Here is a 27,645-nt window from a genome sequence, read left to right on the forward strand (position 1 = left end):
AAAAAAAAAAAAAAAAAAAAATTCTAAGTGTACACGCGCGTATAAGCAGATTTACATGTAAATTGACATATGGATATTGGAGGTGGGGTGACCATTAATTTTTAGCTTTTAATCTTTTAAACCTTTGATTTTTTTTAAGGATTAGGATTTTAAAAAAAATAAATATAAAAAGTGATGGTGAAGGCAAATAAAAGAGGGCAATGAAAAGAGGGTTTAGAGCAGATGATGTCTGAGGCCCCTGCCTCTTGCCCTGAGGTCTGTGATTAACACTGACCTCCTTCATTTCCAGCCAGATGGATGGCCAGGTTTGAGTTGGACGACACTAAATCTCCCTGTGATTCTTAATTTAGATCCAAAAAGGTGTTCGTTCTTGTGGCTGTCATTTGGGTTTTTGCTTTTAGATTTTCTTTCTCCAAGTGAGTGTGGGGCTGGCTCTGCAAGCCAGGTACAATTGCAGAGCCTCAGGCAATTTAGGTGTCGGTGGGGGGGGTCCCTAGGACAAGGAGGAGCCCAGTCTCCTCCCCACTCCCAGGGAGATGGCCTGAGGGAAAGGGGGAGTCAATCACATGCTTATATTCATAACTAATAGCCTTGTGGAGAGTGACCTGAAGACACAGAGGAGAGAACAATTGTTTCTGGTCAGGGAAATCATGGAAGGCTTCCTAGAGGAGGGGACATCTGAGATGGTCCTTGAAGCATGAGTAGAAATTTGACAGGCAGAAAATGGTAGGAGGAAAATGTTCCAAATAGGGGAAACTGTGTGCATAACACTTGGCATAGGTATATCAGGGGAGAATATGTGAGGGTTAAGGCTGGAAATGCTGCTTGGAGGCAGATTGAAGATTTGGACTTTATCCTAGGGTAATAAGGAGCCATCAAAGATTTGAAGCAGGAGACTTAATCTGATCTAAGCAGGGCAGGAAAAATGTCCACTCTTCCCCCTTTCTTTCCTCTCTCTTATCCTCCCTTCTTGGGAGGGGGACTCTGAACAGCAGGACAAAAAGACAGTCTGGGTAGACATGATAAGCATTGAGGTTATACCCTGGAGGACAGCTGCTATTAGTGACACAAAGATTTGCTTGCCTTATACATGTCTTATTTGGAAAAATCTGGAGCTGGTAAAGCCATTTCTGTTACTGGCCCATATGGCTGCTCCTGGTCACAGAGCAGCTGAGACCCTGGGAGTGGGGAGATTGTGGTACAGGTGCAGAGGGAGGAAGGAAGGTAGAGAAAGGACCAAGGAGGGCTCTGTGTGCTCAGATCATGGACTCAACAGGGAAAGGTGGGAGAGTTCTGTCGCACTCTGGACCCTTGTGTGTCATCCTGATCATCTGACCATTTGATTTTCCTTCTGGCAATGGACAGTTGACCTCCACCCCTTCCTGGTCATCACTGTGCATGTGGCAAGCACTGTAGAACAGCTCTCACTGGCTGGCAGTACAGAGCAGGTGCAGAGGGGAGGCAGAGATCCCTGGATGGAGGGGTGAGTGAAAGCCTGCCTGAGGCTGTTGCCACAGAGATGGAGGGAGGAGAGATTGGCAGGAGATCTGTGTATGTGGGGAGAGAAGAGATAGCAGTTGAGGATAATTAGAGGTTTCTTGTATGTGTGGCTGGGTATGATGGTGAGGAGACAGAGGAGGGGAGGAGCTGGCATGGGGAAAATGAGAATTAGGCTGGCGCCATGGGAACACATCCATCCTTGCTGAGGACTGTCTCTCCAGTTAACATTAGATAGGAGGCCTAACAGCAGGGGATGGAGGAAAAAAATCATTTCTGCCACTTTTGGCTTCATGGGAGGCTCTGTAATGGGGCTATGTCTAATGTTACTTACCTCTCTGGTGTTCATCGAGGTCTCTGCAAGGAATCAAAGCTCAATAACATGTGAAAAAAATACACGATTCCTCTCCTGCTCCCAATTTTCTGTGTGACTCCAGGAGTCACTTCACCTCTGGGGACCTCAGGGCAACATGCAAGGTGTATTTGTCATGCAAGAATTCCTGTGCTATCGTCTGCTACTAACTGCCACGTGAGCCTGGACAAGTCCCTTCCTTTCTCTTGGCCTTGGTTTCCCCATGCGCACAGTGAAGCAGTGGAACAAGAATTCTGACGTTCCAACAAGTGTTCGCCATCAGTAATGACAGCTTCCCTCACCTGCCTCCCCATGTGCTGAGTTAGCAGAGAGATGCAGTGGGCTGGATCCGGAAGCACTAATGAGAGAAGCACCCTCTGCAAACACAAGGACTGGAAGTTAATGTTGCCCTGTGGCCTGGGAAGACTGGTGATGCCTTGCAAAGCAAATTGGATTTGTGTTTGAAAATTTCAGTAACCAAATATACTGGCCTTTTAAAATTCCAAATTGGTTTTGTAGATAAATGGATCAGATTAGTAGGAAGGAAGGGAGAAATGGAGGGACTGTGGAATGTGCGTGCAATTGCTGGCAGGCAGGCTTCTGCCTTATGAGATTAGCATCTCTGCCTTTTGCTGGAAATGAGCCACTCTGTTCTCCTTGCCTGCCAGGAGCCATAAATTAAAACCTCTCCCATTTTCTAGCTCAATAGGGACAGCAGCTAGAACTATAGAAAATGGTTTTAGTTGGTTTAATCTGAAGCCTCCCGGCTGGGCATCTGCATTGACCCACCAAAGAGCTCCATGGGAAATGACTTTCAGGGTCAAGACCATGGATGGAGCAGGAGCTGTCACCAGTTAGTTTTCTAGCCCCATGGGGATGGAGCTTCCTGTGGTCCCAGCTTCCAGGGAAGCATCCTTCATTATGCCTTTGAACCACAGAGTCAAATTGAACTCCCGCCTGCTGTTCCTGGATTGTGGCACTCTGAGACTGGATCCCTGTTTTTGAAGAAGTAAATGTCTAGAAACAGGGTCAAACTGGTATTTAAAAATTACTAGTGACCTTTTTTTTTCTGTCAGTTTCCTCACAGGTGGAACAAAGCTTATCTTTGGAGAAAACTGTTTAGAAATCCAGAACAATGGGAAGATAAAGTCCCTGCGTAATAATATAAAATGTACTTTTGTTCATTCATTCACTAATTCATCACATATTTATAGAGCATCTGTTATTTTCCAGGCCCTGTTCATGGTGCTACGAATATGGCAGGCAACTAAACAGACAAAAATATGCTTTTTGGGGGTTTTATTTTGGTAGCCTACATGCAGATTATGACAGGTATTGAACAAAACACATAGTATGATAGTTAATGTTTTGGATAGAAGTAAGTGCCCTGAAGGAAAACAAAAGCAGGAAAGAGAATTTGGGACTGGAGATTTGGTGGTGGCGGCAGGGTGTTCAATTTTAAATAGGGGCCAGGGACAACCTCCCTGGGAGAGTGACATTTGAGCAAAGGCGTGAAGGCGGTGAGGGAACAGATTGTGTGGAGATCTGGAGAGGAATTCCAGGTCGCCAGCACAGCCAGTGCAAAGGCCCCGAGGTGGGAATGTGCTTGGTGTCCCCCAGGAATGATAAGGAGGCTGGTGGGGCTGGAGGAAAGAGTGGAAGGGATGCAGGCAGAGGCCATATTGGCAGGGAGGACGCAGGGTATCCCTCACAGAGCACGGCAAGGACTCGCCTTTCAGTCCAAGTGATTTTGCAGCCAGGGAGAGTGTTGAGCAGAGGAGGCCTGTCTCCTGACTTAAGGTGTAAAGGCATCAGTCTGAGTTCTGAGTTGAGCATTGGCTCTGTCAGGGAGAGGGCTGCAGCTACCGTGAGGAGGTGACTGCAGCAATCCAGGGGAGGGGGGCTGGGAGCTCAGGCATGAGTGGGAGCAAGGGGGCAGACTAGGAGGGGACCCAGGCAGATATGACTTGCTGACATCGGATTGGGGTATGAGGAAAAGGGGGCGTGAAAGCGGGTGGAGACCAGGGGTTCAGTGCTGAACACACAGAGAGAGCTCGAGGTGTCTGTTAGACAACCGAGGGGTGCTGTCCTGGCCAGAGAGAGGAGTTGGGGGTTCAGAGGAGAGGTCCAGGCAGAAATTGGGAATGGTCAGCGTGTGGACGGCCATCACACCGAAAGAGGTCACCAAGTGAGCGAGCACGGATGGATGCGCACACAATGAGTTCAGACACCCTGATACTTAGAGATCAGGAGAGGAGCCACCATCCCACCTTGCCTGCCCCCGGGAACTGCTCAGGAGCCTTGGGGCCCTGGATGACAGATGTGGTGAAAGTTCTTGGGAAGAAGACGCTGAGGAGGAGGAGCTCTATGTGTGGGAAGCTCTATGGGTGTTCTTGGGATCCAGTCCTGTGAGGAAGCCAAGGCAGCAGGATTTCGGAGAGGGAGGAGATGAGTCCACTGCAGTCAGGACAAAGGCCTCGCCCTTTGTTGGAGGGCTGGGGCTCAGGAGCAGGGCAGCCCTTCAGAGATACCCTGAATGAAGCCCCAGCGTGAGTCAGGGAAGGGCTTGGCCAGGGCTGGAGATGAGGTTCTTGTCCTGAGGGGAGCTGGGAGGGCAGCCCAGCACTCACTAAAGCATCCAGGGGAAGGTGGCATGGCCTTCATTAGATGGTGGGGGCAGACCAGAGTCTCTTACGGAAGTCGATGAGTTGGGTTCCTGGAGCATTTGGATGGGTAGAATCCCGGAGCTGCGATGTATCCAGGGCCAAGGTTAAGTTTTGTGTTATGTTTCATCATCTCCCTGCATCCAGCTGCATTTTGGGAGGCTTTCAAGAGGGACCTCAGCTACGTCAAGGGGATGATGGAAGGGGCGCTGGGACCTGGAGGAGGTGGCAGAGGGAAGCCCAGGGCAGCAGACCAGAGTCACAGAAGGGAGTAGTGCTTTGGTGAGCACTCCTTGGAAGCTTCTGGAAAGACTTTGGGATGGGGGACGCTGGCTCAAGTGTGGCTTTGCTGTTGTGGAGGAGACAAAGGTTCAGGCTTGGCTATGAAAGGGAAAGGTGGAGGGTGACTTTCCTGAAGGCGGCGGCTTGCAGGCATGGCAGTTTCACAGCTTTCGTCCATTGCTTTCTGTTCAGCTGATTAGGTAGCCAGGCTTACACAGACCAGGCCACTAAGTAGCTAGTCAGTGAGAACCATGCCAAGCTCCTTCCCTCAGCTTCTTACAGTGACACTTAACAGTGCACAGAATTGTTTGTCGTCTACATCAGGGCCTTGGTGCCAACTTGCTCTCATTCTGGCTCTGCCACACCAGAGCTTTGTGACCTTGGGTAAGTCACTCAACTTCTGTCAGCCCTTGTTTTCTCATCTATAAGGAGAACAATGTCTATCTTATGGAGCTGTTGTGAAGATTTAGGTGAGAAAGCACCTGTGAAAGCATCTCCCTTCCTCTGTGGTATTTGGGGAGGCATCAGAAGATGTCAGTCCCTTTTTTCTGTCTGTGCAGTTAGAAATCTATGTCTTGGGCCTGGAGGGATGTGCCAGTTTCCCTGGCTCCCAAAGAGAGAAGGGTGCTTGGGCACAGTGTTCTGAGAACCTCCTACTTGGACAAGTTTCCTATTTGTGTCAAGCCCATTCTCTTCCACTCCATCCTCAGTTCCTGCCATGGGCACCACTGGTCTCCATCCACCCAGCCTGCAGATAAGCCAACAACAATGTTATCGTGACTGCCAGGCCCTTTGGGGCAGAACTCCTTTGTTGGCAGTTTTGGCTCCTGTGGGGGTTCTGGGTGGCTATGGGTTTGGTGGAACTGAGAGGGCCTGGGGCAGAGCCTGCCTCCCGGTAGATGCTCAGGGAGCGTTCATTGGATGAATGAGGGTGAGGGCTCTTAGATGGTGGAGTGAGACCTCCATCCAGCAGGAGCTGAGCAGTAGCTGGCTCCTGAGACAAAAAGGAATAACCAGACCAGGCACTGTTCAAGATTCTGCCCCCTGGGAGTACCTCTCCTCACCACGGTCCTTTAGGGATGTTCTGGAAAGGTGCTGCCGTGCTTCCAGGTCCATTTTAGGGCTTTGAACCCAGTCTACCCTGACTCTGAAGCCATAGGCTGTGCTGTTCTACTACTGCCTCCCCCCTTTGTTTAATCACCAAGCTTCTGCTTCAATATTCTTCTGAAGGGCTCAGTCCAAAGCTAAGAAACTCTTCTCTCTAGAAAGTTTCTTTGTTCAGCTGAAAAGGACCTCCTTTCCAGACCAGCTCTCCGCACGCCTGCTCACGGATAGGACAGGCATTCTGAGATTCTGTTCTGCCACTGCCTTCCCACACGGCCCTTTAAATACTTAAGGACAATTGTTAAGCCTTGCTTCTGGGCTTTTTCCTCACCATCATGTTCAATTGCAGGACAGCCATGTGGTTCCTCGATTCCCTTCTAAAGCTCTGCCCTACCCTAATCCTTCCTGCAGTGATGACATATCCCAAGACAGACACCAGCCTGTGAGATTACATAGACTTTATTTCTAAGAACAAACAAGGTTCTCAGACAGCAATCAATGGATAGCGTCAGCTCTTGGACAGCTGTGCTAATTCCACAAATGTTTCATGAGCACTTAGCACATGCAGGACATGAGGTGTGCAATGATTCATATCCATGGACCCCTGAGGGCCAGTTCAGGAGGAGCTCCCAGGGCCAGTTCAGGAGGAGCTCCCAGGGCCAGTTCAGGAGGAGCTCCCAGAGCCCACTTTTTTCCATCAACAGCAGGGAGGCAGAATGACCATCAGATGTCTGGCACAGAGTGGGTGCCTCTCTTCTCTGATCCCGATCTCCTTTGATTCTATAATAGTAAGAGGCAGAGACCAGTATTAGCCTCACACTGTCATGGGTCCTAGAGCCAATGCTTCTTGTTCCTGCTGACACCATGGATGTTAGGTGTTGAGGGATACATTTTTTGTCCTGAGTCATTTAAGCACACTGTTGCAGATGGCACTTCCGTACTGATGCCGAAGCAAGATTAGAGAGGTCTAGCTGTTGGTTTGTTCGTCTTCTATGCGTTTTAAAAGCTATTTATTAACGTACTACTATGTGGTCTCAGTAGTGTGCAGAAAAGGACTGTCATTCCTGCTGATCTGCACTCCCTGGTTACTAAGATACAGTTCATGGTTGTCTGCATTTTTGCAGCCTCAAGATTTCAGGTCCTTGTAATGCTCAATTCTCTTGACATTCAAAGAAATTTTCTGTGGTTGTTCCTTTTAAATGCTGAAGAGGGTTTTAGGCAAGCAAATGTTGCTGCTTAAAAAGTATTCAAGATGTAATGGTAGCATGTTGTTTTAATTAAGTTGCAAGTATTCTATCATTTATCTATCTATCATCCATCTATCAATCATTTTTCATGTTTTGACTCAAACACACACACACACACACACACACACACGCATAAAGAGACACAGAAATGGATTCTCGTACGAATGTTTAGGGTAGAATATACATACAGAGAGGCACACAAATACACGATAATCCTATTACCATGGGGACAATTCTATAAGGACTTAAAAATCATTGCTTCATGTATAAAGGTGTCAAAAGATCACATTTCTTCCTCAGGATGATGGTCTTCCTCATGTACACACAGTAATGAAACTTATCTGACTCTCAAGTATAAGAAATCCAGTGCTCCTACCAGCCATGAAAACCTATTTGTGAGGACTGAGTCACCTAAGAAGCGTTTGTGAAAATGTGAATACTGTGGAAGATGGCACTTGCATGCTGTCGGCGATGGGCAGTCAGTGATGAGGGTGAAGGCGGCAGAGAGAATAAAGACACGCTCTTTATGGAGCAGCTGGGAGCCATCTCCAGTGTAGTATGGCCATCCCAGACAGGCCAAATTTTAGGTCACTGACAAAGTAGTCCTGGTGCTCCCCTGGTGAAGGCAATCCCAGGGTGTTGTTGAGCAATATCATGGCACATCCCACGGGCATTACTGGGATGGGGAAGTCAAGGCATAGGGCACTTTCATCGCCCTTGCCAGGGAACCTGAGGCCTAGCTGCAGAGGAGTGATTGCCAAGGGTGCAGTGGAGGGGCTGGGACCTGTAGAGCCTCGAGGACCAGCTCACAAGCTCTGTGTTTAGACTCATGCAGAGGAGGATGATCTTCTAAGGACTGAGGTTGAAGGGCTGTCAGACTCCAATGGGAAAAGTTTAGGAAAAGCCCTTTTACAAATCCAGAGATATTTCACAGTGGGTGAGGCTGGTGTGGCAACAGTAGTGAACCATGCGGCCGGGTTGGGAGCCAGCTCTGCCCACGAAGTGCTGTGTGGCTTTGCAGTGTGGCCTCATAATCCCAGCCTTGTTTCTTCCCCAGGGAGATGAGGCTGGTGATGGTCAAGACCTCAGAGACCCTTTCCAGCCTGAGTATTTGTATATAATATCCCCCTCGGGGAGGTCGCCTCCTTGTGGTTATGACCTTTCTCTGCATGCTCCCCACAATACTTAGGAGTCTACCTCCTACAGCTGGGCAATGTAGCTCAGTGATCAGGCACTCTGTCCGGAGAGTCAGACCGATGAGGGTTTGAATCTTTCATCCTGCTCAGAAAATTGGGCATAATACCAGTGCCCCTCTCAAGGGGTGTCATGAGGACATGAGTAACTAGAAGTATCCACAAGAGCTTGGCCAGTAGAAGGCTCTTGTGGAGGAGGAGCTCCCAGAACCCGGTAGATTGGGTGTAGAGCAGCTGCTATGATGAATGGTATAGATGTTTCCCTTTGTTGTATTCAAACTGAGTAACAATGGGTCTGCTGTTCTGGGAGGGGCTCCATCAGAGCACATTGGTCGAAGCACACTAGAAGGGCAGACATCTCTCTGGCAGGACGTCTGGACCATGGACAGGAATCTGAGTGAAGATGACAGTAAGTAGAGCCTCGAAGATGGCATGGAAGACTGTGTGGAGATATTTCAGCCTGCATTTGAGAAGGCCTTAATCTGACCTCTCATGTTGGAAGTTGTGTATCCATAGTCTTTTCTAATAAGCTCTGTAGCTAGTACTGTACGAACTCTTCCATCTGCCCTAAATGTGGTTCTGGGTCTGCGTCTGGGTTGCCGAGAGCATCCCTTCCTTCCTTCCTCTCGTGGGTAAAGCCTACCATAGCTTGCAATCTCTTCTTCTGTTATGTGCCTTTGGACAATGGAGAAGGAAGGTGAAAAACGAATTGAGAACTTTTCTCTCTATCACAGTGACATGGTGCAATCCTTATATTCTTTTTCCTTTTTCTTCTGTTCTCTAGTTGGCAGTTTCTCCTGCCCCCAGCCAAATGTAAGTGAGATTTTCAGGATTCTTATTCCAATCACAATTGGATTCTGTTCTTAGATAAGGCTAACTCTACAGAAAGGTTAGGAAAAGTCTTCACTCATGATCGTTCTCTAGCAAACAGCAGGCTCGTTCATTACTGCTCATGAAACATAGCCCGGGTGACCCCATCCTGTCACTACTAGGACAGACATACAATGGACTCTCAGGGCTATTTAAAAACATGAAGGAAATGGTATTTCAGGAAGAAATGAGCTATGTTTTAAAAAAGAAAATTTTTGATTCTGAATTTGAAACAGGCAGTGCAGTGGGGTGGAAAGAGCATGGGACTGAGAAGTGGGAGGCCAGGGTTCAAGTCCTGGCTCTACTCTGAATTGGCTGTGAGATCTTGGGCAAATCACTTAACTTCTCAGAGCTACAATCTTCTCATCTATAAAGTGAGATTGGTTTAGGAGTTCTTAATCTGAGGACCACAAGGGTGTGGGCAAAATGTTTTTTGAGCATGCTTTTTGGGGGATGTGGAGAGAGGTCTATAGCTTTCATCTGAATCCGGAGAGGCCCATGACAGTAACACGTCTTTATAGTCGCCAGACTTGATGACACTGGAGCTTCTTTGCAGGCATAACACTCTTTCTTGTCTTTAATGTTGGTATCTGAAAGCTTTAAGTTTTAGACCTGAAGTAGAATATGAAATTAACCTATACTAAACTTAGAGAGCTCAATTTAAATTTTGTTGGAATCTTTTTTTATATTGAAGCGAAAGACTGCCTGGAGATATTTCAGCATGTTTTTGAGGAGGACCTAATCTGACCTCTAATATATTGGAAATTGTGTATCCACAGTCTTATTCTAATAAGCTTAAAATAACATTCTAATGCAATCTTTTTTCTTCAAAACACTGTCTTTCCATTTATGATTGGAGTTTCTCATAGTGGCAATGAACTAGGTCAGATCTGGATTCAAACCTAAGCTCTGCCTCCTAGTTGCTGGGTGACTTTCCTCAAGTCACTTAACCTCTCTGAACTTCATTTTCCATAATTTTTTTTAAAGGGATGGTGTCATCTTGCAGGATTGGTCAAAGATTCATTGGATGCAAAGTGCCTAATACATCACCAGCCCAGAGTAGACATGGAGTCAATATTGACTCTAGGAGATGATCAGGTCCACAGAGCCATGAAAGTAAACTGCTATTAATGGGAAATATGATCTCCTATGAAGTTCCTGTTTTGACCTCATGCCTTTTGGTGAGCAAGGTGAGAGAAAGGTGAAAGCTTTGGCCCCATTACAAGTCTGAGTATTTCACAGTGTTGCCCTGAGTGCTGGCCTCAGATGTGATGGAACTCAAGTGAGCACTTGGGGTACACTGCAAGGTATGGGGGCACCCAGGTAAACTCTTAGAAGAAGTTAAGTTAATGAAATCAGAAACTAGGTAGATTTTTTTCCCTCCAAGTGTCAGAAAGGGAGCCTGCTACAGGCCTAACATAATTTAAATGTACCTGTTTAGGGGAGAGGTGATTGCCCATTTCATCCAATCGAGTTACCTTTTGAGGCACTAAAGTGTTGCCCCTTCACTTTTCAGGTCTATAATGTGAGTGACTTCAGAGGGAGGAAACCTTCCTCCAATGACACATTGTGGGACCATAGTGCATGGATAGCAGCATTCTGGGATGTGGCACCTATGTGCAAGTCTCCTCAAAGAGGCCTTCTATCATCACCCTCAGGTGCTGGCTGCCTGTGACAGCATCTCTGAGTAGGGCAGCCTCTCCCACCTTGGCTGGAACACTTCCATTGATGTGGTCCTATTTCTGTAGCCGAGACTGTCTAAAGTTCTTTCTTACATCGAATGCAGTCTCTCTCCCTGGAGCATCTACTCTTTGTTCTTGATTCCAAAATCTACTCAGAATGTCTGTTCTCTGTTTAAAATAAGAGCCCTGTGAGTCTTTCCAAGCCTAACCAGATCCTGTTTCTTCAACAATCCCATAGGTAATCACTTTTTTTCTTAGAGTGCAGTATCCTAGTACAGAGTAGCAGAGACAAAATCCCTTCCCTTATGCTGTATACTGTATCTCTTGTGATAGAACTTACTTCTTTGATTGTAGACTGAAACCTCTCCCAGAAATAGTGAGCAAGAGCGTCTTAAAGTACGATGGGCTATAAATACAGCCCCTGGTAATTTTAGGAGGTGGCTTTCCTGGTCTTCCTTACTCCTGGCCATGGGTCCCTGTGGAGAGGGGCAGGGTTGAGCTCATGAGTGAGATTCCTGATCTGAGGGCACATCGTCATCATACCCCTGACCCAGTGCCGAGGAGCTGGGACTCTCCCTTGGTAACCAGGCCCAGAAGGCTTGTTCATCAGAGTGCCCCTGCCCCCCACGACTGGAGATGCAGAACCAAGACTAGATTTCAGGCTCTCAGTGTATCTTGGTGGGAAAGGGTGCTGGACTTCTTGGCAAGGGCCAAGCTGCCATGACCTATGGTGACTGATCAGGGAACCTCAGTGTTTCTCCCACATCCTCTGGATGGAGGCACAGCCACCGGAATGCAGCCTTCCTGACTAGGTCAGCCCTGGCCTCTAGGGACCCATCCAGTCTTTCCCACAGGCTGCAGATTTCTGGAAGGGCATGGTGGTTCTGGTAGCCCCTAATGGGAAGATACAGCATCTACTTTGGGGAGTGAGTAAGAACTAAAAAGCTTTAATGAACTTGTTACAGCTTAGGATCTCCAGGGCTCTCCTGAATCTGTTTCCAGATTTCCCTCTTATCCATTGTCTCATTTGCTTCTCTCGGTGGCCCTACTCCCTGAACCCTGTTTTTAGGGAAAGGAAATCAAGGCCTTAAAAAAACGGAGTGATTTTTTTTACTCCCCAAAGACTGCATGGTGGGTTAGGTATTTTGTGCTGTGCTCATTGCTGGGAAAATGAGGATGAATAAAGCATTATCTACCTTTGGGGTACTCCAAGTCTGGTGGGGGACACAGACCCCAGATGGGCTTTTTACAAAGGATTCTTAAAAAGACATTTGGCCAAACAACGTGAGATGTGGAATGGAGTGCTCAGGGCACAGGGCAGGGAGCCGCACTCAGGCAGTCTTTGGAGCTGGCAAGGTCTAGGCTAAGTCAGGCTGGAGGGGGCACCCAGGGTTGCCACGGGCAGGACCAACCCCAGCCAGGGCTGTGGAAATGGCATGGGGTGTGTGAGGGTGAGTACAAATGTCTGTATCATATGAAGCCACAGGGCACCCCTGGAAAGCCCAGCCCCGGGGTGGCCCTGTCTTGGCATGACGACACTTTCTAAGAAGCGTTAATTTCACATTCCAAATAATTGAAAAATAATGACAAATAATCCCAAATAACTGAAAACAAAAATTACAATATTTGCTGCCTTCTTGCTTGGCACCCCAGAGTGGCCTACATAACTTAAAGCAAAACTTCTCCCAAGTCTTCACCCACTTGTCTTGATGTTGTCTCACCATGTGGTGAACATTTGCTCCTCCAGATGTTTTCTTAATGGCTCCCAACCCAAGTACCCATGCTTCTCTCTCCAGCAGGCTTGCCTGTCTCCTTCCTTCTTCCCTTCTTTTCTCCTCGTCTCCATCCTTCCTTCTTTCTCTCTGTTCTTTTTCCTTACTGTTGCCCGCTTCCACAGTTAGCTGCCTTGCCTTCACTCACCCTGGTCTGCACACATAGGAGGCTTTTCCCTGGCATGTGGGCAGAGGAGAATCCTTTCTTCCTCTCTTGTGGGTAAAGGCCATCTAATGTAGGGACCTTACTTGCCAAATTTAGGAGCTTGCATTTAGCTGTGTGTAATAGTGAGTCACTGCAGGGGATAGGTGAGGGGTGATGAGTTAAGGTTTTCTGGTCATTCTAGGAAATCCTTTAACTAGTGGGGTCAATTGTTTGTGTTTTCTTTGTGGCAAAACAGAACTTCTTTTTTTTCTTTCTTTTATGATCACCTCACTCTTTCTCAAGTTATTTTTATTTGTGATAAAATATATATGACATAAGATTTACCACCTTAACCATTTCTAAGTGTACAGCTCCACAGTATGGTTCATTCACATTACTGTGCGGCCATGACTAGCACCCTTCTCTGGAACCGCTTTCACCTTGTAAATCTGAAGTTCTGTTTCTATTAAATAATTCCCCATTCCCTTCTCAACCATCACTCTATTCTTGTGTCTCTGAGTTTGACCACCTGAATCTTTCTGGCACCATCTCAAGTATGATTCAAATCACAAGGCACTTGTGCACATCGACAGTATGCTCACTGTGGTAGGTTTGTTGTTCCCCTAACACTTATGTGCACGTGCACGTGGTGTATTCCCACTCTGTTTGAGTGTTGAATGCTGTTCATTTATTATATAAGAGGGAGGGGTCCCTGTCCAAAAGGGGCCTTCACACCTGTCGAAGGAGACAACGTATGGAACAAACTCAAGTAAGATAGTGATGGAAAGCCCTCTGAGCCCGCTTCAGTGCTTTTAAGATGATTAATGTGTAATTAGGGACAAAGGACATGGATTCCCTTTCTCATCTGAAGCCAAGGAGGGAATGACATTTTAAAAAGAGAAAGTTAAAGGGGTTACCCTTTAATAATGTCTTTCTCCATAAGGAAAATTCTTTTCTACACAAAGGAAAAATATCTTGTGGCTAGTGAGCTGAAACACTATATTGGCAACTCTCTTTGCAATGTCTTCTCAACATCCACTTGATGCTGTTTGCGTGGAGCCATAGGGTGTTCAGCTAAGTAAAAACATCATTGGGCTTGGAGACGGGGTCTGAGCTCTAAGTACTCTTTCTGTCTCTGCCATGCGTGTGTGAGCAAGTTGCCCCAAATTACATCTTTGAGCCTCATTTAGTTCTTCTCTGAAATAGGAAAAACTGGTTATCATAAAGCACAAAGGAGATCATGTCTGCAGTGTCCCTATGGGAGCCACGGGACACAACGCGTGTGTTAGGGTGGGGTGGCCCAGCTGGACAACTGCCTGAAACTCAGCTGCAACACCATGGGAACAGCGATGTGGCTGGTGGCCCCTTCTGAGTGTCCCATGCTGGGTGTCACACAATGCCCTGTGACATCCACATTCTCTGCTGTGCCCATCAAGATCTGTACAGGAAATGACACATCCTCCTTAGTTCAGCCTGGATTCCTTTATTTTTGTACATAACAGAATGGCGAGATTAATTTAGCTCTGATGAACTTCAGCTGCCCTGAGAGGTCAGGGCAGCTCCTGGTTGAGGGATGGAGTCTGAGTTTCCCACCTCTCATTCTTCCCCTCTTCCTGCCCCTTTTGTTTGGTTTCCAGCAGGACATTGCAGCTGCATGGTATTTCCCTGTCTTCTCGTCAATAGGAGTATTGATGCTGCAGCAGACCCAAGATTTCTGGGTGGGCAGGGCGATCCCAGGGGACAGGGCTGTGACAGTCTTTCTATGCTTGATATGTTCACTATTGTCTCCTGGTTTAAATGAACACAAAGGAAAAGGAAGACCCAACCTCTTCAGGTTGGAGGCAGTGACTGGGTTTTGTTAAAGGCCAGGCACAGGACTAAGGACGACGCACACATTTTCTCATTGCATGGCCATTAACATCAATTGCTCCATTCTGCCTAGGAGGGAGTTGAGTTCTACAGGGATGTGTGGCTTGCATGGCATCACATCATGCAGAGAGCCCGGGCCCAAGGTGACATGTCAGAACCCATGTTTCTAACCACACTGCCTCTGGGATTCTGACTCCAGTCAAAGTATGGCGGACCACTGGCTCACAAAGGTGTGTTTTCCTGCTTATAAAGGCACTCTACATCTACGAAACTTTTTTTTAAATTTACCTTCCTTGTAGGTTTTCTGCAAGGAGGAAAAAAACCTTAGAGGTGCAGATAATATTTCTTGTCAGAGGACAAGGACATTCCCAATTTGGGAGGTGGTAGAGAGCGGGGTGTTCATTTGTCCTAAATGCATCCCCTCCTTCTTCTACTGCTTGGGCCATGTGTTTCAGGGCTACAGTCCAGCCCTGACCTGGATCTTTAATTCTGATAATGGAGCTGACAGAAACTACAATGGACATGCATGGGCCTTTGCCCTAGAAAGGCTCAGGTTTCAGCCTCTACCTTTTTGATGTCCTCAAGCCCATTCCCAGGAGAATGTCTAAGTAAACACACAGGTGAGTGTCTAAGTCAGAGATAAACAAAACATGACTCAGAGACCAAATCAGACCCACCACGTATTTTCACCAATAACATTTTACTAGAACAAAATCACACTTATTCAATTGTGTATGGTCTATGGCTGCTTCACACTACAACAGACAAGTTGAGTAACTGAGACAGAGATTGTCTGTCCTGCAAAATCTAAAATATTTACCGCCTGGCTCTTTATAGGAAATTGTTGCTAACCCTTGGGTCCCTGGTGACTAATATAGCTTCAAATGCTACTAAACTAACTAGAAGCAAAGCTATACTGAGAACCAAGGTATTAATAGTAATTCAGATGAATATCGTATTGCAGATTTCCATACACATTGGCAGGCATCAGTTTGCAGCTTTGGGATGACGTCACTGTATATCAGCCACATCTGTCTCAGATCTCTCCCATTTCTTGGCAGAGTCATTTGCTCACGAAAGTGGGTTTTCCTGCTTAGAAAGGTACTCTCTACATCACAAAGCTTTTTCTACCCACTTTCCTTTGTTGGTTTTCTGCAAGGAGAAAAAGCCTTAAAGATGCAGATCATACTTTTTATTCTCAGAGGACAGGAACATTCCTAAATTGGGAGGTGGCGAAGGGGAGCGTAATGACACCCGGATCCCTACACTGTTCTTAGCCACGTGTTTCAAGATTTTCTCCTTCCTCACCTGCTGACAGCGCCACTTCCAGATCAGCTTAGACTGGTCTCATTTAGAACAAAATCTGCTTATTGTCTGGCCTTTGTTTTTATTAAACTTGAAGGGTCAGGGCATATTGTTTTTACTTTTGTGCAGGTAAAGAACTACAGGCTTTAAATAGGTTCCTCCCCCGCCCCCCCCCCCACACACACGCACACAAAGTCTCTAGGAGATGGGGCAGCTCAGCTGGAAGTCTGATCTGAGCTTGCTTCAGTGACTGGAACAGACAGGGTCCCTTTCCACTGACCACTTTACAGACGCCATCTGAAGTCAACTCCTGTGACTGACTTGGCCACTGGCCAAACAAAGCCAAGGGATCCTTGTCCCCTGGTGTGAGGGGTTGTGGGAACAGTTTTAAGGGGTGGGGCAGTGGGCTGGAACTAGACTTCTGATTCCAGAGGCTTCTGGGACCTCTGTCCTGCTCTAACTCCACAGCTGTGTGATCTAGGATTACTGGAGTAATCTCTCTGTCTGAGACTCATGTGTCTCATGTCAAATGGGGGCAGAAGTGCTGCCTTCCACACCCCCAGGTGGGAGTGTGGGATGAAGCACCAGGTGTGGGAAGGTGCTTCCTGAACCATCCAGTGCTTCAGGAGCAAGTTCTTATATTATGCATTCCTCCTCAGCATCTCAGGGCCACCTGTGTCCATGTCACACCTGACAGGTTAGGATGAGGTTTGAAAACACATATATAGTGAATGATTTTTTCATAGTTTTGCCTCATGAAAAATACAGATACTGCTCAACCTACAGTGGGATTATGTCCCAATAAATCCATCATAAGTTGAAAATATCACAAGTCAAGAAGGCATTTAATATGCCAGGCAGTGGTAGAGTGGGAGCTGTGGCTCACTCTCACTGCCTGGCATCACGAGAGTGTATCATATTGTAAATTGCTAGCCTACAAAAAGATCCAAATTCAAAATCTGATGTTTGATTTCTAAAGAATGTGTATGGCTTTTGCACCATGATAAAGTATAAAAATCAGTAAATCTAAACATCCTAAGTTGGGGACTGTCTGTACTTGGAAAGAACATGAACTTTGGAGTCAGACGAGTCTGGGTTTGAATCCAGCCCCACACACCACTTGCTGGTTGTATGATCTTGGGAAAGTCACAACCTTTCTGAGCCTCAGTTTCGTCATTGGTAGAATGGGGAAAGGCATTAGTGTATCAGTTTGAGTCACCCATGAAATAGACACCAAGATGGCATTAGATGTGCAAGGGGTTTCTCGAAGACACCTGTGAAAGGAAAAGAGGAAGGAATGTCTTCAGACTGCAATGCAGGTCTGACACCTGTGAAGGGAGAGAGGGAAAGAAGGAGACTAAGCAGGAAAAGTCACAGACTCCACATGACTCCAAGAAAGTCTTAGGCAGGTCTGCCAGGAATCCCAGAGCAAAGATTGTCCACTAGAGGAAGGTGCATAACAAATGACACCACATCTCGGTACCTTAAAACAACAATAATATTATTGTAGCTCATGATTTTGTGGGTCAGCAAGTAGGGTAGGGCTCAGCCAGGAGATTCTTCTGCTCCATGTAGTGTTGATTAGGGTCATCCAGTGGTGTTCAGCAGGTAGTTGATATGGCTTGGAGGGTCCAGGACAGCTTTGCTGGTTTGGCGGGCATGGCTGGAAAGCTGGACTCAACTGGACCTCCTTCCATGTAGTCTTAGGGTCTCTCATCATGGTCTCTCCAGCACAGTAGCCTGACTTAAAACTCAGGGTTCCAAGACAAATGCTCCACGAGGCAGAAGAAGGAGCAGCCTTTTAATGCTTCCACTGTATTCTCTTGGTTGAGGCAGTCACATATCTTCCCAGGTTCAAGGCGAGGGAAGCATCAAAGAATTTGTGGCCATCTGTAATTCACCACAGTATCTACCTCCTATTATGCATATTCACAGAGTAGGTACCCAGCAAATAGGAGCTGTCATTCTTAATGTTTCTTTCATCACTGTTATTACTGCTGCTCCTACCACCTGCCCTGAAGATGTATTCTGTGTCCCAAGGATGCCAGAGTGAGGCTGGCTTAAACTGTGAGGCTTTTTATAATGTACGCACACTCATTTTTCAGCTTCCTGTGAAGTCCTCATCAGCCCTCTCCTCCCTGCCCAAGGCTCAGGACTTCCTGTCTTTCTGCAGGTGTGGTGGACCTCAGTTTTGAGGCTGAGAGTCCTCTGGCGCCTCCCACAGAGCTCCTGGAGAGACTGCCTAGCTATGATTGGCTTCTTCAAGGGGGCAGTAAGTCCAAGGGGTCTTGGTTCTTTGGGCTTCTTCCTAGGGCTCATGCTGGTTGTGGGATGTCTCTGGAAAGGGGTGGTACTGAGATAGCTTCCCTTTCCTGGGAGGGACCCTGGGACGCCCCTCATCATGGGTAGGTAGAAAGAGGAAGCAATGGGGCATAGGCCTTCTGTCTGTGAACTGTTCATGACTGCGACAGGTCCCTCTAAGACCTAGGTGGTGCTGGTCTTGGAGTCCCCATTCTTTTTGCATTAGATGCATTAAATGCATAAATGCATCACTTTTTCTTCATCTGTTCTTTCTCACATTCAATTAGTCTTTCTTTCTTCCACCACACAAGTCTTTGTTCCTTTGACTTGGCCTGTCCAGACCCTGACTCTTTCCTTCTCCAGGAGGACAGATATTCTTCCCGCCTTCTGAGGTCCTGGGGAGGCCCCAGGAGCAAAGGTCCTGGTCCTCGATACTGGAACACAGGTGAGTTTCAGGTTGTGCTCTGGTGACTGCATGCATTTCCTATTATCTCTGGGAGTTTTTACTCCACAGCAGAGCTGAGTAATTGAGACAAAGACTATGTGGACCACAAAACCTCAAATATCATGATGTGGCCCTTTGCAGAAGTTTGCTGACCCCAGTCTAAATCCCTGGAAAGGCCCATACCCTCCTTGTTGTGAGAGGGCTCAGGGTTGAGTTCAGCATTTCCAGCCAGCTTTGTGCAGAGAGAAGGTGGAGCTGCCCCCCATTTGAATCCAGCCTCTCACTGAGAGGAGTTTCTGGGGGTTTCTGGCCCTGTTGCTGCCAGAACCAACCCCCTTCTAATCCCCTCATCTGTAAAGTGGTACAAGTCCTCTCTAAGGTTTTGTTTTTGTAGTTGAAGGATTCTGTCAGCTCTTCTCCTAAGCTGCACATTTAAACTAAAGTGGTTTTGCTGTTCTCTGGGAAGACCTGCCTGTTCACCCTGGGCATCTGTTCACATGGTCCCTTTTGTGGGAGATGCCCTCCCCAGGTGGGCTCCTGAGGGCTTTACCACTACTGTGGCCTCAGTTTCTCACCTGCAAATTGAGGAGGTTGGCTGGCCTGCTTGAGCCCACAGGCCCTTCCCAGAAGCCCCTGCCTCTCTCTTTGGTCCCCTGCAGAGTCCCTGTGATGACAGAGGAGGTGGCCCGGGAAGCCCTCCTCAGCTTCGTGAACTCTAAATGCTGCTACAGCAGCACAGTGGCTGGAGACCTCATCATCCGGGAGCTGAAGCAGCAGACTCTCTGCAGGGTAAGGGGCCAGGGCCTGCGGGAGCCTTGGCCATGGGGCTGGGGGCTTTGGGACGATTGGGGGCTGTTTGTGTGATGTAGCCAGGGGAAGGGAGTCCTGGGGGCAGTGTGTGTGTGTGAGCGGTGGTGATGTTGAATGCCATCTGCAACTTGCCTAGTCTGTGGCTGTGAGTAATAATAAGAAGAACAAGTGTCAGATTTGGTGCAGTGGCTCATACCCCCAGCACGATGGGAGGCCGAGGTGGGTGGATCACCTGTGGTCAGGAGTTTGAGACCACCCTGACTGACATGGTGAAACACCATCTCTACTAAAAATACAAAAATTAGTTGGGTGTGGTGGCACGCACCTGTAGTCCCAGCTACTTGGGAGGCTGAGGTAGGAGAATTGCTTGAAACCAGGAGACAGAGGTTGTGGTGAGCCAAGATCACACCACTGCACTCCAGCCCGGGCAACAAGAGTGAAACTCCAACTCAAAAAAAAAAAAAAAAAAAAAAAAAAAAAAGAATAAGTGTTAGCAAACACTACTGACAAGCTCGAACACAACAGGCATCACAGAGAGTATGCTACACACACGCCTTGTCAAATCCTCATGGCTGCCCTATATGGTAGCATCACTGTCGCCGGTTCACAGATGAGGAATTGGAAATTTAAGGAGGCAAAGTGACTTGCCCAAGAACATTCAACCATTCAGCTAGAAGTGACAGAGGTGTGATTCAAACTCAGATCTGCTAGCCTCAAAGCCTATGTCCTCGCTCCATACTTCCACAAGGGATGAGCTGAGAAAGGTTCATCTACCTGCCACTGGACTTCAGCTCCCTCTGCCTCCCCCAAATCATGTCTGTGCCAAGGAATTATTTATTCATTGCCGCAGGAAATCCTACCTCTGGAAGGCACTTCTGTCTCCTGCACTGACAGGGCAGAGGGGCAGCTTTTACGTTCACATTTTCTAGTGTTGCTGATCCAGCCATCCTCTGAGGAGCACATACTCGCACAGAAATCAGACGAACCTTGCAGGCAGTGGTTAGAACAGGAATCTGAAATAAGAGGCCACTGTGTGGCTATGTGACCTTGGGCAAGTCAGCTGACCTCTCTGAGCTTCCATTTACTCACAAGTGAAAAGAGAAGACAAGTGATGTCCAAGACCTCTTGCCATTCTGTCACTCTGTGGAAGAAGATCAAGAAGGAGGATCTTGATATCAGGCAGATACATTCCTCCACAAGGGAAACCTCAAAGTCATAGATTCCAGGGGCCTCTATCTATCAAAGACAGCTACTGCTTTGAAGCTTGCCTCATAGTGTCTTTGTATAAATTAAAGGGGAACTGAATTAGCTCCACTTTCAGCCTGTCAGGGGAGATTTCCTGGGGCTGGCTGACTTCCCTGCAGACATCTGGGAGCACGTGGAACAGAAATAGCTGTTGCCAGCTGGTTCCAGCAGCCCGAGGGTGTTGTGTGTGGACCTCTCAGTTTCCCCACTGCGCTCTGGCAGGGGAAGAGCTTCATCTTTTTGTATAATGCTCTTTCTTCATAAGAGGCATGAGTGTGAACGTGCTGATTTTTTCCTTTTAGTATCGACTAGAGACCTTTAGTGAATCCAGGATAAGCGAGTGGACATTTCAACCCTTTACTAGTAAGTGAATTTTCTGAAATTAGTTTAACTGGGGTGAATAAGTCAGGGTATTGGTGGGAAATATCAGGACTTGGCTCAGGCACTCATCTTGAATAAGACGGTCTTCTGCTTGGAGCCTTGGCTTCCTTATCCCCTGCAAAATGAGAGGGTGGACTTTCATCTCAGAGACTTTCCAGTGTTGATCTTAATAACAGCTTTCTGCCCAGGAAGCAGGAGGTCCTGCAAAAGCGAAGCATTTGCCTTTGCTACAGTCTGGTGCTGCCACATGGGACCAGGTTGTAAAGCAGCATGTGTCTAAGCATTCACCCACCCCCTCATGCCACTCCCAATTCCCCCTAAGCCTCTAGGCCCTTGTGCTTCCCATTCCCCTTGCCATCCCACCGTCTGCTGAGCCCCCACTGGAGGCCTGAGTTTCTCTATTTGGGAAGCCCTAGGTCCTACCTGTTTTCTCTGCCAGACCACTCGGGTCCATGCTTCGAGACTCAGCTCATGTGTCACTTTTTTTAAGAAGCTTTTCAGGATTTCTTGCTGCTCCCCTCCCAGCAGGATGGGCCAGTCTTCTGAGTTTTCAGAGCCCTTTGTGCAACTCTTGTCCAAAGCATGTGTCGTATCCTGTCACATCTTATTGTCATGGTGTACAGACATGTCTGTCTCCTCGAACAGAGCAAGAGAAAGAAGAAGGTGGGGTGGTGAAGGGGGTGGTGAAGATAATGATGACAATTCTTGTTGTCAGCCCCTCAGTATGTGCCAGCCCTTGTGCTAAGCATTTTATATACATTCTTCCATTTAATTTTCACTACCATCTTGTGTGGTAGGTGCAATGATTATTCCCATTTTAGAGAGGAGAGAATGGAAGCTCAGAGAGGGTAAGAAATTTCTCTAAAGTCAAACAGCTAGGACATAGAAGAGCCAGGAGTCAAACTCAGATCTGTCTCTCTCTAAATCTTGGTTGCTTAATCACAGGCTCCAAGGGGCCCCTTGTCTATTCATCCCCGTAGCCCCAGGATTTAGACTCATGCCTGGCACCAAGTGAAGGCTCCGTGCTGTTTGCTGAATAAATGAAAGTTTATCCCTGCTGCCCTTTGTCATTCTTACAATCATCCCTTTCTGTGTCAGACCACTCTGTGGATGGGCCGCAAAGAGGCGCCTCCCCCAGGCTCTGGGACATCAAGGTTCAGGTTCCCCCGATGTTTCAGGAAGACACCAGGAGGTTCCAGGTCCCTCACTCGTCACTGGTCAAGGTAACACGATTACTGGAGTACTTGCTCTTCTCCCTGAGTGGCTTTCCAGGCACTGCATGTTTTCTCAAACTTGTCCTTTGAAGGGAAAACCAAAATTCAGGCTGATGCTTCATTTCTTGGTTATAAATAAACATAATTTGATAAAACCCGCTATATGGAATGTGGTCCCAAATAAAATTCCAAGCAAATCCGGGAATATTCAGGTAGCAAACAGATCATCCGATTTACACATCGTCAGCTTTAGTGAGGAGTGGCATTCCTGGACCAGTTGAGTGTAGTTTTCATCTTTATTTTAGCTTGAACAGCTGGAGTACTGAAAGAAATTGATATAAAATAAAAACTTAAAAGCCTGCTGGGATTTTCCATGGGAGTCAGTAAGGAAATAGAATCTAACTTCCATCCTGCTTTATGGACATATAATCATGGCATGAAGGGAGGGGAGCCTAGTGGATTACAAAAACATGACTGAGATAATTCATATTGTGTTCTCATCTGGTTACTGCCTTCTTTCCACTTTCGGACTTGATTTAAGGGTGTAATTTTGCTCTATAAGGTTTTATAGCGTTCTAAGATAAAGAGGACTTTGAGAAATCAACAGAGTGTTCTATTCCTTTCTCAAGGGTGGCAAAGCTATTTTGAATTAGTGATTAAATACTAGCAGCTAGCTCATTGCCTTTCATAAAAACCCTGTCCATTTTTTAATGGTTCCCAAAGACCACATTAACAACCTTATGGGCAAATGCCGTCAGCCTTCGTGGTTCAGCCTGGTAGGAAACTGTAGAGTCTGAGCTAGGACGTCGGGCTCCTAGAACACGTCTCCCCTTTTTGGCATCCAGACTGGGCTAGGGCTCAGAGGAAAGGGTGACACGATCTCCTGATACAGTCAAGCCTTCTGGAATCTTAGTCAGATGGGAAGGGCCATTCCTTTCCTGCACCATCTTCCTATCCTGGTCCTGAGTCGCTGCACCTCTGGTTTAGATGGTGATGTCATGGGTGTGGGAGAAGTGGCTCTTGGAAAACTAGATCCCAAGAGAGCATTGCACTTTCAGGAATGCCACAAATGCCACGGGCGTGGGCGGTACAAGTGCAGCGGCTGCCACGGGGCGGGCACGGTGAGTCATCTGTGAACCACTGGTGAGTAAGTGAGGGTGTGGCAGGGGGAACCTGGGGACACAGGGCTGGGCTGGTGGTCTGGGGCCCCCTGCAGTAACTGGGTCATCTCAGGCAAGTCATCCTCCCTTTCTGGGCCTCTGTTTTGCCATCTGTAAAGTGGAAAAGTGGGGTTGGGTGGTCTCTAATGACCCTTTCACTTTGAGAGTTTGATTTTAATTTTTCTCTTCTTTCCTCATCCTTCTTACAACATACATAGATTACCTGCTTGGCTTTAGCCCCTACGTCCTGTAAGAGGACCAAGGCCTGGGGTTCTTAGCAGGGGCTCCCTGTCAGCTGGGGAAACCAATAAGTGACTCCATTTGTCATACAGGGTGGTGGATGCTGAGCAGGTGAAGCTTGGGAGGCTTGGAGAGACAAAGCAGACAGGACACTTGAGTTAGTTTCCTTCAGCTGTGAGCCATGACCACCAATGGGTGGCTTCAAACAACAGGCATTTATTATCTCAAAGTTCTGGAGGCCAGAAGTCCAAAGTCAAGGTGTGAGCTGGGCTGTTCTTCCGGGGCGCTGAAGGGGAGGCCATCCTGTGCCTCTCCCCCGTCTCCTGGCAGCTGCAGGCTGCCCTTGGTCTTCCTTGGCTTGCGGCTGTGCCACTTCAGTCCCCACCTCCCTTGTCACTCAGCCTTCTCCTTATGTGTCTTTTTGTCTTCCCATGGGCTCTTAGTAAGGATACGTCCTCGGATTTAGGCCCTACCTGGTCATATGACTTCATCTGAGCTAAATACATGTGCAAAGACTGCCTCCAAATGACGTCCTATTCTGGGATTCCAGTAAACTTGAACTTGGAAGGGTCACTATTCACTGGCACAGGCCCCTCAGTGCCATTAGTCATCTTTTTAGAAAACTTCAGGGCTATTAACCATCCCAGGGGCTAAAACCAAACTCCTCGTGTTCTTTGCTCTCTTAATTTGAGCCTTGCCCTTTTACCACGCTCTGAATTGGCTACCCTAAGCTGTCTTCTCCACCCTTCTCTCTCCACTGGCCCTTCCACCCCTTGCCTGTTGGGTTTGCATCTGCTGCTCACTCCCACACTGCCTGTGGGTCCCAGTGGTGGCCTTCGCCTGACCTTTCTCTCTCCTCCCGAGTTCTCACTCCTGCCACCTGCCTCCAGCGGCTTTCCTAGGCCCCCTCCCCGTTATCGTCTCTGTCCCTTCCTCCCTCCCACCTCCCTCAGGCTTTCCCTGGAATGTCTCTGGAGCCCACCAAGAGCCAGCTGTGGGAGCACAGCCTAGGCCTTTTCTGGGGCCATTTCCCAAAAGGAGCCCCCCTGCCTCCAGTGCCAGGCACCTGACCAGTGCCTCTGCCCCAGCTTCCTCTCAACACTTGGTCGGGAGCAGGTCCGGAGGTTGTGGGGATCAGAGAACAGGCAGGAGAGGTTGATGCCTCAGAAGAAACAGGGATCTTAGGGAGTGGAGTCTTTGAAAGCTACAACTGGAAGGATCCAAAGATACCCCATGTCCACCCCCTACCGTTTTACAGATGAAGGGGCTGAGGCCCAGGGGGAGGAAGATCACCAGGCTGGGATTTGAACTATGTCTCAGGATGCCCTTTGCCCTGTTTCCTTGGGAGGCCGGCGGGGGCTGAGGCAGTGGTGTGTCCGCAGGTGCGATGCCCGTCCTGCTGCGGAGCCAAGCGCAAAGCCAAGCAGTCCCGGAGGTGTCAGCTGTGCGCGGGGTCCGGCAGGCGGAGGTAGGCGTGACTCCCAGCCCTGCAGTGAAGTGCTCTCACTTTCCAGTTTTCCGGCTTTTCATTGCCTGCCCATCTGGAAGGCAAGCAGGCACCTGTCTGTCTCATCACTGCTGTGTTCCAGAGTTCTGCACATAGTAGGTGCCCTGTGGCTATTTGAAGAGTAGGTGAGCTTTTCTCACGGTCTGGCATTTCTGGACAAGGCTGGATCTCGTCACAGTATGTGCAGAAAGGATATGAAGAAAGAGCAACTGCAGGGAGGAAAGACAGGGATGGGGTTACTAGGAGAGGAGACCTCTCCTGCCCACGTGTGGGGAAGTGAATATCAAAAACCACCTAAAGGCCAGATTTTTAACTCTCTGTGGAACAGGTCCTGGGCAAGCCCTATTTGTAATTCATTTTGGGGTCTGCATGGAGGAGAAGTCAAGGAAAGTTGGTTAATTGACTAAACCATCAGCTAAGTTTCTCACAGCTTTGCAAACACTGGACCACTGCATTTTGTAAATCCTATCCCTTCATATATTTATGATTTTTTAATAGAAATTAAACCATGATGAGTAAAAGTACTCAAGGTTGGGTTGGTCAATGATACTTTCGCCTCATCAAAGCCCAGGCCATCCTTCCGATGAGCCAGTTGGAGAAGCTTTGGTGCACCTTCCACTGTGATTGGTAGAGAGGGTCTTTGCCTGGGAAAAAGACACTTATTTTTCTTTCATTTGCAAGTGAAAGGAATCCAATTCAAACTTGCTTTGGCAAAAAAGTAAATTTACAGGCCTAGGTAAGAATAAAATCCAGAGGTATATTTCAGGGATGGCTTTAGGCCCAGCTGGATCCCGGGACTTAAATGACACTGCCAGGAATCTGTCTCCCCCTCACTCTGCTTTCTTTTGTGTGGGCTTCGTTCGCAGGCAGAGGGTTCCTTATAGTTGCAGAAGAGACCACCAGTAGCTTCAAGCTTAGTAATCCCAGGGAAAAAAGATGTCCCTTCCCCGATAGTCCTGACAAACATCCTGGGGCAGATCTCATTGCATTCACCTGGGTCATGTGCTCATTTTTATATCAGCCACTGAGGCCAGGACATGGAATAAGATGATTGGCCCATCCCAGGTCCCAACCTGGTCACAGAAGGGGTGGGGCAGGACCTAGAGCTGTGTGGGCTGGGTAGGGAAGGGGTGGTCCACATAGGGATACTGGGGCACTGCCAGCAGAAGGAGGACTGGGTGGTGTGCAGGCAAAAACTATGCAGGCCCACCACAGTCTATCTCCAGGAGGAAGGGGGTGCAGGTGGGAGCCTCTGTAAGCCACCAGGACCTGCAGCTGATCTGAGGGTACCAACTCTGTGCCCTTCTCAGATGCAGTACCTGCTCAGGGAGGGGAAACAAGACATGCGCCACCTGCAAGGGGGAGAAGAAGCTGTTGCACTTCATCCAAGTGGTCATCATGTGGTATGTGGCAGTGTCTCAACGCTGTGGCATGTGGGGGTGGCTGAGGGACTTAGCCCTGGACTGGTTGGTTGCGGCTTTCACAGTGCAAGAACCTGCTTGGTTGGGGCTTTCATAGTGCAAGAACCTGCCAAGACTTAGAAGGGGGAGAGTTCCCTGGGAAGAGGCAATGTGGGTTGTGGGATGCTGACTAGCTTTAGACAGACAGACCTGAGTTCAAATCCCACCATCACCGCTTTCTAGTGCAGCAGCGGCTCAACAACTGAGCCCTTCCCATAGGAATAGAGCAGTAGCCTCCTGCTGTGCTCCTCAGTCAGCCAGGGCTTCCATGCATTAAGGGTTTCTTCTGTGTCAGGCACCTGGCTAAGTGCTTGGCAGGCAAAGATGAAATTAGGTAATGGAGCTGAACTGCCACTATCCTTACTAGCTTCATTTTACAGACAAGGAGACTGAGGCTCAGAGAGGTTACAGAACTGTCGTGAGGTCCCTCCAGAAGCAATTCAAGCCCTCAGCTCCAGGTCTGTCTAATGGCAAAGGCCATGCTCTTAACCTGCTGCACTGTGTACCTTCATCCCTCATCCTCCTTCCCTCCAGGAAGAACAGCCTGTTTGAGTTTGTGTCTGAGCACCGGCTCAACTGTCCCAGGGAGCTGCTTGCTAAAGCCAAAGGAGAAAACCTCTTTAAGGATGAAAACTCGGTGGTAAGAGGGCATTGTGGATGGGAACAAAGGAAGCTGGGTTCCTCCTCCAATGCTGGCTATGTTGCAGGCTGCATTCCTTGGAAGGACAGGTTGAGCAGAAGCAGAGCTCCCCAGATTTGGATGAGGCTGTAGGGAGCCTGGGGGCTGTCAGTTTCCTTTTGACTTTTACATATTCAGCCCTCTGTCCTTCCCCCCACCATCTGCCATTCTTACTTCCTTCTACCTTTTCTCCCTCCCTCCATCCCTTTCTCCCTCCCTCCC

At 48.1% G+C, this 27,645-nt stretch overlaps 1 protein-coding gene and 1 long non-coding RNA gene across 5 annotated transcripts in view; one reads left to right on the plus strand and one right to left on the minus strand.

The window, feature by feature from the left end:
• The first annotated feature begins 1,388 nt into the window (after positions 1-1,388).
• The window catches only part of SSUH2 (ssu-2 homolog), a 32,304-nt gene continuing 6,047 nt past the window's right edge, over positions 1,389-27,645 (plus strand). Inside the window, exons 1-10 of one of the 2 annotated variants that reach the window (XM_037728891.1) lie at positions 1,389-1,483; positions 18,155-18,253; positions 18,646-18,727; positions 19,387-19,516; positions 21,085-21,145; positions 22,262-22,386; positions 23,436-23,498; positions 25,160-25,245; positions 26,595-26,687; positions 27,279-27,384. In XM_037728891.1, the coding sequence (XP_037584819.1) occupies positions 19,397-19,516; positions 21,085-21,145; positions 22,262-22,386; positions 23,436-23,498; positions 25,160-25,245; positions 26,595-26,687; positions 27,279-27,384 (654 nt within the window). In that variant the 5' untranslated portion in view covers positions 1,389-1,483; positions 18,155-18,253; positions 18,646-18,727; positions 19,387-19,396. Of the gene's footprint in view, positions 1,484-8,685; positions 8,748-18,154; positions 18,254-18,645; positions 18,728-19,386; positions 19,517-21,084; positions 21,146-22,261; positions 22,387-23,435; positions 23,499-25,159; positions 25,246-26,594; positions 26,688-27,278; positions 27,385-27,645 lie in introns of those variants that run through there. The other variant, XM_017501603.2, reaches the window with a different exon arrangement.
• On the minus strand, positions 7,279-13,073 carry LOC108284709. Of its 3 annotated transcripts, none has more exons than XR_001817315.2 (2): positions 11,231-13,073; positions 7,279-9,013 (listed from the first exon to the last, which is right to left on the minus strand). It is a non-coding gene; the product is annotated as an uncharacterized LOC108284709 (long non-coding RNA). The 3 variants fall into 3 exon arrangements; XR_005195895.1 differs by having other exon boundaries at positions 7,279-9,805; XR_005195896.1 differs by having other exon boundaries at positions 7,279-9,820.

Source organism: Cebus imitator, unplaced genomic scaffold, assembly GCF_001604975.1.
Source record: "Cebus imitator isolate Cc_AM_T3 unplaced genomic scaffold, Cebus_imitator-1.0 Scaffold281, whole genome shotgun sequence".
Taxonomy (NCBI): domain Eukaryota; kingdom Metazoa; phylum Chordata; class Mammalia; order Primates; family Cebidae; genus Cebus; species Cebus imitator.